Here is a 12628-nt window from a genome sequence, read left to right as displayed (position 1 = left end):
AGAGAGCAGTAGCAGCGGAAGAGGGAACCAGTAGAGGGCGAGCAAGAACTCCAAGGGAAAGTGAGTCGGAGGGATGGCTCAGAGACGCTTCAAGCGAAACCAGTGGGGAGGTCTCAGGACCTCCTATAGGGACACCCACACCTCGACGGAAACTGTCACGCCGAGAGGCCAGACGACGTGTTTCCGTTAAGGAGCTTTTATGTTGGAAACGTTTCCGAAAGCAGCCACTTTCGGATACTACTAGTGATTGACGCAGCCATGCTGGAGGGGCTCCGTCACAGGCAGAGGTTTGAAAACCTGATCAAACTCTGAGGGACTTGCATTTTACGCACAAGCAGCTCATCGTCCCATCACAGCAATCCGAAAGTCACCGAAAGCCAGCTTGTGCAGAGAGAAGCATCATGAGCAACCCAGCCGGAACCGGGGGTGCAGGAGCAGCTGGAGGGGGTCCAAGCCTGGAAGAAAGGTACAGAGCGTTGGAGATCCAGTTGGCGCTGCAAACGGCGAGGCTTGAGGAGAGGAGGGCTCAGGATGCAGAAAAGGGAAAGGAGAAAACCACCCCGCTCGCCAGAAAGGTACCAGGATTGGTGCAGAAATTCGGGGGGGATCCCAGGAACTATCATGCCTTTAGAACAGAGATGCAATACGCTCTAAACTTGCAGTTTGATGACTTCCCCGACGAGGAATCGCGAGTGGCGTATGTGATTGGCCATCTCGAATCCGGGGCGAAAGATTGGGTTAGACCCCTGATGGCAGCGAATAATGAGATCTTAAAGGACACGAGGAAGTTTTTTCGTGCCATGGACCTGATGTTTTCCAGCGATATTGAGCAGGGGGTGGTGCGAAGGCAGTTAATGGCTTGCCAGCAAGGAAGCAGATCTGTCCGTGAGTACTGGACTGAATTTACTATGCTGATTCATAAATTGGGGTGGGACCTATCGGCGGAGCCCATCCAAATGCTTTTCGAAGAGGGGCTTTCTTCAACCGTCAAAGATGAGCTTTCCCGGGGGCCCAGGGCGGAGTCTATGGACCAATTAACCAAATCTGCGCTGGCCATAGGAGCGCGCCAGGAGGCGAGGGCTTTGGAAAGGCGGGAAGGGAAAGGAGACCGTTGGAGGGAGTTCCGCATTCCAGACATTCCAGAGCCATCTTTCCCGCCGGCAGAGCCGATGGAAGTTGGAACAGCGCGGGCGCGCGCAGTTTCAAATCCCAGTGAAGGGCGGAAGAAGGAGGGAAAGAGCGCCAAGAGATGTTATCTCTGCCAACAGCCAGGGCACTTTGCCAGAGTCTGCCCACAAAGAAAGGAATGGCAAGGGATGGCAGGAGCTGTTGGGGGAAAGGAAGAGGAAAGCAAGGAGCAAGTAAAAGCCAACGCCTGGCTGCCACCGTCGGGGCACAGCAGCCAGGCCAAAGAGCAATGAAAGTGCCCATGCCAGAACCTCCCAGACCTGCTTTAGTGATAGAGGTGTTACTAGAACTGCCAAACGGACACCCACTAAAGGTCAAGGCGCTTTTGGATTCAGGCAGCTCCTGTAATTTCATGAGTAAGGAGTTTGCAGCTGAGCACCAGATACAGACCATCCCTTTAAGTAACCCCTTGCAGGTGACTACGATTGACGGCAGAGAGCTGTTGGGGGGAGAAGTTAGCCAACAGACTGTCCCGATGATAATGAGAGTGGCAAGGCACACCGAACAGATAGCGTTTAATGTGGCCATCCTGGGAGGAGCGCCCATCATTTTGGGGATGAGCTGGCTGGCGCTACACGATCCGCTAGTGGGCTGGCATCAGAGGGTGGTCTCCTTTGGGTCAGCGCATTGCCTAGAACACTGCAAGGAGGGGAAGGTCTCGGGAGGAGACAGAGTCACCCTAGCGGGGATGGAAGTGATGGGCAAAGGGAAGGTGCCCCCGCAATACGCAGATCTGAGCAACGTATTCAGCGAAAGGGAAGCAGACAAACTGCCACCGCATAGACCCTTTGACTGTCAAATCAACCTACTCCCAGGGGCCCAACTCCCAGTAGGCAAGCTGTACGCCATGTCAGACAGGGAGATGCAGGAGCTGAGGGAGTTCATTGACAAAAACTTGAAGCGAGGTTTCATCAGAGAGTCCCGAGCGGTGGGGGGCAGCCCAGTGTTTTTTGTGGACAAAAAGAACACAGACAAACCGAGACTGGTGTGTGACTTCAGGGCCCTCAATGCAGTGTCGGAGCCCCTGGCTTTCCCTATGCCCCGAATTGACGACATTTTGACCAGAGTAAGGAAGGGAAAGATTTTTACAAAACTGGACCTGCGGGGGGCGTACAATCTGATACGCATAAGGAAGGGAGATGAATGGAAGACCACCATGTTTACCCCTTTGGGAGCCTTTGAATACCTCGTTATGCCCTTCGGTCTACAAGGGGGCTCCGCCTGTTTTCAAGCTTTTATAAACCACGTTCTGGGACCTTTGCTCTACAAGAACTGTGTGGCCTTTTTAGACGACGTGTTGGTGTATTCGGAAGATGAGGAACAGCATGTGAGGGACGTTCGAGAAGTGTTGGGCAGGCTGCAAGCCAACCAGCTGTGGGTGAAACTGGAGAAGTGCCAGTTTCATACCAAGGAGGTGGAATTCCTGGGGTACCGCTTGTCAGACAAGGGATTGGCCATGGATCCAGGCAAGGTTCAAGCGGTACTGGAATGGAAGACACCGAAGACCAAGAAGGACATGCAAAGATTCTTGGGGTTTGGGAACTTTTATCGGAAGTTCATCAAGAACTTTGCCCACTTGACGGCGCCCATCACCGACTGCCTCAGCAGCAAGAAGAAATTTGTTTGGACGGTGGAGGCGGATCGAGCCTTTGAAGAACTGAAAAGGGCTTTCGCCTCGGAAGAACAACTTCTGCATGTGGATTTACAAAAACCCATGAGAGTGGAAACAGATGCATCCGACCGGGCTATAGGGGCGGTCCTTCTTCAACCGGGGAGGAGTGCGTCGGAGTGGAGACCGTGTGCATTCTTCTCGCGGAAACTGAATAAGTCCGAGAGGAATTACACGGTGTATGACAGGGAACTACTTGCCATTCACGAAGCATTCCGGAGGTGGAGACATTTATTAATTGGGGCACAACACAAGGTGCAAGTGTGCACCGACCACAAAAATTTAGAGTATTGGAGAACAGCTCGAGTGCTCAACCAACGACAAGTGAGATGGGCACAGGAATTCTCCAAATTTAACTTTGAGATTTGTTATGTGCCAGGCCCAGAAAACGTCAGGGCGGATGCGCTCTCACGCAAACCAGAATATTGGGAAGGGGAGGAGGTGATCGAAGAGAGACATGTCATCCCGGAGGACCGCTGGGTGTGTGGGGCGGCGCTGGTGGGGCAACGGGAACTGGTGGAGGAAACGGAAAATGATGAATATGCCCAGGATAAGCTCAGAGGTCTCAGGGGGGAGGGCGAGAGCCCCGGAGGTTTTGAGGAAAGAAATGGGGCATTGTATTACAAAGGGGCCCTGTATATACCCGAAGGTGAATTGAGGGGGAGAGTACTCAAGCAGTTGCATGATAGCCCCACGGCGGGACATTTTGGGCAACACAAAACCATGTGGTTGGTTACCAGGGAATTTTGGTGGCCTAAGGTGAGGGAAGATGTAAGGGAGTATGTAAGAGGGTGTGACCAATGTCAGCGAGCCAAAGGGGAAAGAAGGGCGCCGGCAGGGTTATTAGAACCTTTACCCACACCAGAACGGCCTTGGGAAGCGATATCAATAGATTTTATGACGGATCTGCCAAGGTCCAAGGGGAAAACAGCCATCATGGTAGTAGTAGACCTGTTAACTAAGATGTGCCATTTTGTAGCATGCTCACATGCAGTCACAGCGGAAGAAACGGCGAAGTTGTTTGTGGAACATATCTTTAGGTTGCACGGGGCTCCCTCGAGGGTGATCTCAGATCGAGGCAAACAATTTACTTCCAGGTTCTGGAGGAAGCTCATGAGCTTGCTACACGTGGAAGTTAATTTTTCAACTGCCCGGCACCCTGAAACCAACGGGCAGGCGGAAAGGGCAAATGGCATTCTTCAACAATATCTTAGGTGTTATGTCAATGACAGAGAGAACGATTGGGTCGAAAAGTTGGCGTTGGCAGAATTTGCCTACAATAATGCGGAGAATGTGTCCACAGGGATGAGTCCCTTTTTGGCTAATTACGGGTGTCACCCCAGGGCATTTCCAGGGGAAGGAGGGGAGAGATGGAGCGTTCCAGCGGCTGAACATTTTGTAGAAGAGATGGAAGCCATCCATCAGCAGCTCCAGCTCAACTTAGAAAGGGCCAAGGCACAATATAAGAAGCAGGCAGACAAGAACAGAAGGGAAGGTGAAACCATAAGGGTGGGGGATCAAGTGTGGTTGTCAACCCAAGGGTTGCCGTTCAAAGGGGGTTGTAAGAAACTGAGGCCCAGAAGATTGGGACCCTTTGAGGTGATTCAGCAGGTCAACCCGGTAGCTTTCAAACTCCGATTACCCAACCACATGAAATTGCACCCAGTGTTCCACAGGTCGTTACTGTCACCATACAGGGGGGGACGTGAAGGGGAGCACGTCAGGGGACCAGCCTTGGAAGAGAGGGAACGCCGCAACCATGTAGCGGAAATCCTCGATTCCAGGTGGAAGGGTAATCAGGTGGAGTATTTGGTGGCGTGGGAAGGGGAACCGGAGTCAGAAAACACCTGGGTAAGTGCAGAGGAAGTCAATGACGAGGTTTTAACAGAAACGTTCCACCAAAGGTTCCCGAGGAAACCTCAGCCTATAGCAAGGTTTAGGAGGGAGTATTTCGGCACCACCGATGAGGAAGAGGAAATGGAAGGGTTCGCGGAGTCGGAGTTGGAAGATGGAGTGGACTCTGATGACGAAGAGTACCTAGAGAGTAGGAACAGCAACAAGTGGAAGGAAGTGTTCGCGACGTCGGAAGATGAGGGAGGTTCTTTCAGGGGTTTTACCTCCTCACCGCCAGTAGGAGAGGAGACGGGAGGGGGTGAAGGGGGCCCTGGAGGGGAGGTGGATGTCAGGGAACTGACATCTAAAGCGCCGCAGGTGCAAAGGCTCCCTGAGGTTGAGAGAGCAGTAGCAGCGGAAGAGGGAACCAGTAGAGGGCGAGCAAGAACTCCAAGGGAAAGTGAGTCGGAGGGATGGCTCAGAGACGCTTCAAGCGAAACCAGTGGGGAGGTCTCAGGACCTCCTATAGGGACACCCACACCTCGACGGAAACTGTCACGCCGAGAGGCCAGACGACGTGTTTCCGTTAAGGAGCTTTTATGTTGGAAACGTTTCCGAAAGCAGCCACTTTCGGATACTACTAGTGATTGACGCAGCCATGCTGGAGGGGCTCCGTCACAGGCAGAGGTTTGAAAACCTGATCAAACTCTGAGGGACTTGCATTTTACGCACAAGCAGCTCATCGTCCCATCACACTTTCCTTCTAGGAATTCTAGGTGCTAAAATACCAATGGACCAGAAAAGACTATTTATGGACATGACCACTGCTGCCCGAGATGGAAAGAAGACAGAGTCGCTACCAGAGAAGAATGGCAGATTAAGCTGATGGACTATGCTGAACTGACAAAAATGACCAGAAGTATCAGAAATCAGGAACACCAAAAATTTAATAAGGAATGGGTAAAATATATAATTTACCTTAAAAATTGTCAAACAACGAAAACGGAAAGAGAATTCCGTCAATTCCCCTGGACTTCCTTCTTCCCCTTTGTGGGTCCTTATGTTAACTCCCCCCCCCCCTTGCATCTTCTTTATTAATCCAAATCTATTCTATCTCCATTACAACCATAATTCATAGTTAAACTACAAGTATTACAGTGGTTAACCCTTCAGGTTATCCTGAAACTGTTCTTAACTTGAGGTACCACTTTAGCTAATGGGGCCTCCCGCTGCCGCCACACGATTTCTGTTCTCATCCTGAAGCAAAGTTCTTAAATTAAAATTATTAGTAGGATTGGAATAATACTTGTAGTTTAATGATGAATTGCGGTTGTAATGGAGATAGAATAGATTTGGATTAATAGAGAAGATGCAAGGGGGGGAAGTTAACACAAGGACCCACAGAGGGGAAGAAGGAAGTCCAGGGGAATCGATGGAATTCTCTTTCCGTTTTGGTTGTTTGACAATTGTTTGTAAATTTTAAAATCTAAACAAACAAAAAAACAGCCTTTACCAATCAGATGTTTGAGGTGACATCTCCCATTAATCCTTGCCAGAAAGGCCTGGAACTGCCATGCAAGGAACTGGGGACTCTCTGAGGTCAATACCCCAGGGCCAGTCAATTGCTATCAACCTAACCTTCCACACTGGGTTTTTGTGAAGATATACAGTAGTACCTTGGTTGTCAAGTGCCTTGGTACTCGTCCATTTTGGCTCCCGAATGCTGCTGCAAACCAGGAAGTGAGTGTTCCAGTTTGCGAATGTTCTTTGGAAACCGAACGTTCGACAGAGCTTCCGCAGCTTCCAACTGGCTGCAGGAACTTCTTACAGCCAATTGGAAGCTATGCCTTGGTTTTCGAACATTTTGGAAGTCGAACGGACTTCCAGAACCGATTCCACTCGACTTCCAAGGTACCACTGTAGTAGGGAGAAGGAAACCATGTTTGCTGCCCTAAGCTTGTTAGAAGAAGGGCAGCATAATAGTGAAACAACAACAAATGCTGCATTTTGCTCCCTCCCAGACCCTGCAGCTCAGAAACTCAATAAGTCAGAATACTGAGGCCCAGAAGCAAAGAGGTTGAGCAATTTTCAGCAAAATGAGCAAAAGAATGTGTGAAGAATTAGGTTGAGGATGAGTCAGTGGAGAATTTAGGTTTCTTGGCATAAAGTGTCCATGTTTTCAGCAAAAGAGATTCCAATCATGAAAACATAGGAAAACTAATATACTTGATCTGACTAATGGTCCACCTTAACTCAGCTCAGCATTGAGTCAACTCAGTTCAGCATCTAGTCTTCTCTTCTTCTTTTTTAAATGCATTTTTATTAATTTTCTTTAGCATAAATCAAACAAACAAAACAAATACAATAAAGTTCCATAATCTTATACCCACTTGTTTTTTCATCGCTCTACCAAGTGCGGACTTCCCTCCCTCCCTCCCTCCCTCCAGCAGGTTTTCGTTTTACACTTTACACTTTCCTTTCTGCAGTTTATTTTAATCCTGCTACAATCTTGAGATTTCTACAATTGTTTCCCCAGCATCTAGTCATCTCAACTCAACTCAGCACCTGGTCTCCCAACAAAACTGACAAACAAAAGTCCTGCAAAATGAAACACAAAATGAGAAAGGTGCGCATTCTATAGTCTACTCACTCAAAGTGCCCATTGGGATGTGGGGTTTGCCATGAGGGAGGGGCTGTATCATTAGACCAGGCTGAATTGAGGGGGTTCGGACAACGGGGGCATGCCGGGGAACTTGGATTGGGGCAACCTCCTCTTCCTCTGGATCTGCGGCTAGAACATCCTCATTCTCCAGGGACTGGGCAATGGAAGACGTGGAGCTAACATCATCCAAATCTTCATCGTATCTCAAGGACAGGAAGGCTGACTGGGAGAGGTTGGCTGAAATCATAAGGCAAAGAGGGGATGAGAGCAACAGGAAGCCTTCCTGATTTGGAAGCTTATGCAGAAGCTTTGAGGGGGTGGGTGGTATTTCAGAAGGAAGAGTCATGGAACAAGATGTGACGGGATATTGGCACTCTGATATCTTGAGGTGCCTTTGCTCTGACCCAGCAACCCCAAGATTAAAATTGGCTTAGACTGTATACACTGCCAATACATTTAAAGCACATAGCTTCCCCCAAAGAATCATGGGACCTGTAGCTTAAGGTTGCTGAGAATTCTAGCTCCAAGGGGTAAACCATAGTTCTCATGCTGCTTTGAGGGAGGGTGCATGTTTAAAATGTGCAGTGTGCAAGCAGCTTTAGATTAATTTAAAATGGAACCAAGCACTTGGAAACAGGAGGGAGGCAACAGCATACTCAAGGAAATCCAAAGGATTGTAGAAGGACAAAAACAACAACACCCCAACAACTCCCAAAGGGAAGCCCCCCCCCCAAAGCAGGCCAATAAAAACCAAGCATGGTCAGTGGAGCTACAGAATGCCAAGTTGTCAATTAAAAAAGAAATATACAAAATGTGTTGGATGGTGAATTGGTTTGATAGAGCCCCTGACAGCTAGCAGAGGAGGAAGGCATGGCTACCCTGAACAGAAGGACCCCTTGAAGAGGAGAGGAATATATTGCAATGCTTTGCAGCTGGCTCCATCTAATGGCAAAGGCAGGCTATTGTGTGTGTCTGTGTGTCAGGGGGAGCAGACAGTTGGAAAAACAACTTTGCCAAGTGATGAAGTTATTTTCAAGTCCCAGAGGATACCTGGTGCAGTTGTCCTTACGGGCGGCACCTTCCTCTTAGAAAGCAAATTCCTCAGCTGGGCCTGCTTCACAGGGGACAGTTTGGCTAGAAGAGAAGCAAGAAGCGTGATTATTTATCAAGCACTGCCAGTATGGACCCTTATAATCCTGCAGGCATTCAGTTTCAATTGCAAATCCTTACATCCATGAAATAAAAAAAAGACAAAGGTTTCTAGCCAACAGAGTTCTAGAGCAGATCCATTTAAAAGCAATGGACTGAAGTAAGTCATGCCCTACTATTTCAATACATTTACTCTGAGCAGGAGTAAATTAAATGTTAAAGGTAAAGGTAAAGGTACCCCTGCCCGTACGGGCCAGTCTTGACAGACTCTAGGGTTGTGCGCTCATCTCACTCTATAGGCCAGGAGCCAGCGCTGTCCGCAGACACTTCCGGGTCACGTGGCCAGCGTGACAAGCTGCATCTGGCGAGCCAGTGCAGCACACGGAACACCATTTACCTTCCCGCTGGTAAGTGGTCCCTATTTATCTACTTGCACCGGGGGTGCTTTCGAACTGCTGGGTTGGCAGGCACTGGGACCGAACGACGGGAGAGCACCCCGCCGCGGGGATTTGAACCGCTGACCATGCGATCGGCAAGTCCTAGGCGCTGAGGTTTTACCCACAGCGCCACCCGCATCCTAAATTAAATGTTAGGAGATACCAAATTGCTAGTTACACATAGTGCAGCTTGTTGAACTCAGTTTCCCAGATGTACTGGGAACACTTTATCAAATTAACCTGAAAGCCAGCCCATGGATTTGAAACCAGTAGCAACCGCCATGGACTCCCTCCTTCACTGAGAACAGCTTCCCTCAACCTGACAAGTTACGCATGCTAGCCTTGTAGCTCTCCTCAAATGAAGTATTTGTAACAGTTAATCATAAAAAATAAAATACGGATGAAAAATTATTCTTGCGGGGGGGCGGGTTGTATGTAATGTTAGACCTACTCAGAGTAGATCCTCGGAAATTAATGAACATGACTAACTTGAGTCCACTCCAAGTAGAATTTAGCTGCATACAATGTTTTGTTCATTTCCTCCTTTGCTTTATTACATCACCATCAAACCAGAAGAAAAACGAGTCCTCATCAGTCACCCGGCCCAGTCTTAAAGATGCTGGTAGAATCTTCATGGTGGATTTCTGAAACCTTGTGAAGTTAGGGTTTTGGTTTTGGTTTTTTACTTCACACTTAGCACACAAAAGCAGTTGTTTTATGGACAATACTGTGGCTGCTCCATCTACATTTTTATTGCTGTGACTATATTCTAACTTGTTTTATAGCTTCACTGTGCAGGAAAAAAGCAGGGATGAGGCTCAAAGAAGCGATTCAAGCTAGACAAAATTTTGTTATAATTTCATACAGCGGTTGGGTTCAAATGTTAACACTAAGACAAACCATGGTTTAGCATGAACGTGCTGGCTCCTGCAGAGCAGATCGCAGTTGCTTTGCTAGTCTTTTTAGGTCAAGGACTGGCTCAGCTTGCATTCTGAGCCCAGGATTGCGATTTGGGATGCTCTTCCTTTACCACAATCAGTTGCCAAGGTGCCACACTATGCTGAGCTAAAAGGGGAGTGGAACAGGTGTGAGCTCCTCCCTGGGATCCTGCATGCTGGTTGGGACTGATGGGAGTTGTAGTTCAACAACATCTGGAGGGCCATAAGGTTCTCCACACCCATCGTAAGTCATAGTGTGGTTTACTGTGATGTACAAAACCTTGATAAATTATTATACAGTAATCAAGACCGATTATTATCTCTGTGCAATGAGTCCCCTAAAGTGTGCTTGTTACACAGAAAACAAACCCACACACATTAGCACTACACAAGGGCATGACAACAGACCAATGTAGTCACTACCTGGTGATTTTGAAGTTCTGGTGGAAGGTTGAAGAGTAGCTTTTGTCAAGGCGTTACTTAGGCTCTCCAGCTCACTGTCAAGGCTGAGTTGATGAGAGTTAGAAAAGCAGTAGGGAGGGAAAGGAAAAAAGAAGAAGCCAGACATCAATCAGACCCTATTTACTGTTTCTGAAGAACTCAAAAAGCACAACTAACATCGGATTCTTGGCACAGCAATGAGCCATGGCAGAAACGTGGTCACTGCAACTTAAAGTTAGCTAAAGGCAAAGCTAAAATATTTATGGGGATGAACCCAACACTAGTCCTACTTAGAGTATACCCATCAAAATTAATGGTCATGGCTGATTTAGATAAATTTCAACAGCTCTACTTGGAATGCAGCTTGGCTGAATACCAATTTTAGCTCAATTTTTATACACTGCAATACGATTTTAGTTCATATACAAACCAGGGGCATCTGCAGCAACGCTTATCAAAGCTCTTCCTCAGATGATGGAAAAGAAACTGAAGCAAAAAAGTGTAATACTATGATGAGGTGCAGAGGAAGACAAGATAGGCAGAATGTCAACATTAATTTTAATGTGCGTTTTTTCTTCTTATTGTGGATTTTAAATATTTTTTAAATTCCTGTTTCTATGTGTCTGGACAAGCTTACCTAAACCAAAAATAGGCACTGAAAAGGGAATAGTAAAGGCACCTGTCTGGTTTCATTAAACAAGAATTTCCAAAGTGATAGGACAGCATCCTCCTGTGATGGTTAGTAGGAAAAGAAGGCTCCACTGCAATTGTGGGAAGCAGGTTAGGCCAGTGGTTCTCAACCAGTGTGCTGTGACACCCTGGGGTGCCTTGAATGACAGTCAGGCGAAACACTGGCCTCCGTCCCTCTCTCCCTCCTGATGCCCTCTCACATATCTGCATCCCAAAAGCTTGCACAGCTGTTTGTTGCAGCAGCCTTGGCTACAAGCTCTCAAGGCAAATAGTGCCTCTGGGGCTGGCCAGGGGGTGGGGGGTGGGGCTGGTTGCCAGAAGCTGAAGTGGCCTCAGAGTAAGCAAACAAACGGGTGAGAGAGCCCAACCAGCCAGCCCTTGCTGTTGGGAATGGTACCATTGTACCATTGTACTGTGGAGAGTGTATTAATTTATGGTCTGTGTTTGTGGTTTGGGAGCTGCACAGTCAGGGAAAAAACAATGCTGTCCAGGGTTGTAAAGACTACAGAGAGAATAACTGGGTGCACTCTTCCCACCTTGGATCAAATCTATTCTTCCAAGTGCCATAAGAAAGCTGCAGAGATAGCGCATGATAGTGTGCACCCCAGAAATTATCTCTTTCAGCTTCTGCCTTCTGGAATAAGGTACAGGGTTATAAAGACTAGGACTAGCTGGCTGAGAAACAGTTTCTACCCAAATGTGATTTTGGTTTTAAACGCTTTGTAAGGAGTCTGTATGCGAGTATATTGTATTAAAAAACGGGGCATCAGAGTTTTTAGGGGGCTAACCAGGTTGGGATAGCTGGGATAGCAGGCTTGTTGGGTTTTGAATGTCTTATGTAGATTTTTCAATTTTGTTGTTCTGACAATAAAGAGTATCGTATCGTATCGTATCAAGAGACAAGTGGGAGGCTGCGGGGGGGGGGAGTTCAGAGACTAGGGCCAGTGGTGGCAGCTGCCTGGAGGACTCCAAAGGAGAGGGGAGAGGAGAGGAGGCTGAAGGAACACTCCACAAGGAAGGGTGTTCTGGGAAAGAGGATGATAGCCCTTCAGGCAAGGGGTGACATAACTGGGCTCCTGAGCCCCACAGGGGTGCTGCAGAAAGAACGCAGTTGGTCAAGGCAGCCGTGGACTCAAAAAGGTGAAAACCTCTAGGTAGAGGGTTACAGGACAGGCCACATGGCATGCACACACTGAGGTCTGTCCTTCAACAGAGGGAAATGGGGGCTGCTACCATGGCTGCCCCCACATCCAAGCATCCAAAGTCTGAAACAACCACTTCAGTTTTCCCATAAATAGAGCTGCATCTGCGAGCATTTACTGTTTTATATATATATATATTTAAAAAAAACAGTAGGGAATCTTTGATCCTCAAGATGTTCTGAACAATGACTCCCACCACACCTGGGCTATTGGCCAGGGGTGGACGGTAGCTGTAGTTCAACCACATTTGGAGGGCCAAAGGTCCCCCGCCATCTGTTTTATAAGAACTCTTTATGTAGGCTGGCTTCCAGTGAACTCAGCTACTGCAAATATTGAGTAGAGAGGGACCATTTTTTAGCTCACAGCTCTTAACCACTATGCTATTCTATTTAGACATTGAAGTACATTATGGGGAAAGA

The 12628-nt window shown here is 48.0% G+C and overlaps 1 protein-coding gene across 8 annotated transcripts in view; it reads right to left on the bottom strand.

The window, feature by feature from the left end:
• Window positions 1–12628, bottom strand: part of NUP214 (nucleoporin 214) — an 87041-nt gene that overhangs the window by 45251 nt on the left and 29162 nt on the right. For 7 of the 8 annotated variants that reach the window (XM_081897047.1, XM_081897044.1, XM_081897048.1 and 4 more), the window contains exons 20-22: window positions 10300–10382; window positions 8403–8486; window positions 7341–7589 (exon numbers count right to left, since the gene is read on the bottom strand). In XM_081897047.1, the coding sequence (XP_081753173.1) occupies window positions 7341–7589; window positions 8403–8486; window positions 10300–10382 (416 nt within the window). The remainder of the gene's footprint in view (window positions 1–7340; window positions 7590–8402; window positions 8487–10299; window positions 10383–12628) is intronic. The other variant, XM_081897050.1, reaches the window with a different exon arrangement.

Source organism: Podarcis melisellensis, assembly GCF_964234715.1.
Source record: "Podarcis melisellensis genome assembly, chromosome: Z".
Lineage (NCBI taxonomy): Eukaryota > Metazoa > Chordata > Lepidosauria > Squamata > Lacertidae > Podarcis > Podarcis melisellensis.
The sequence above is the reverse complement of the archived record's forward strand: the minus strand, read 5'-3'. Positions and strand labels throughout refer to the sequence as shown.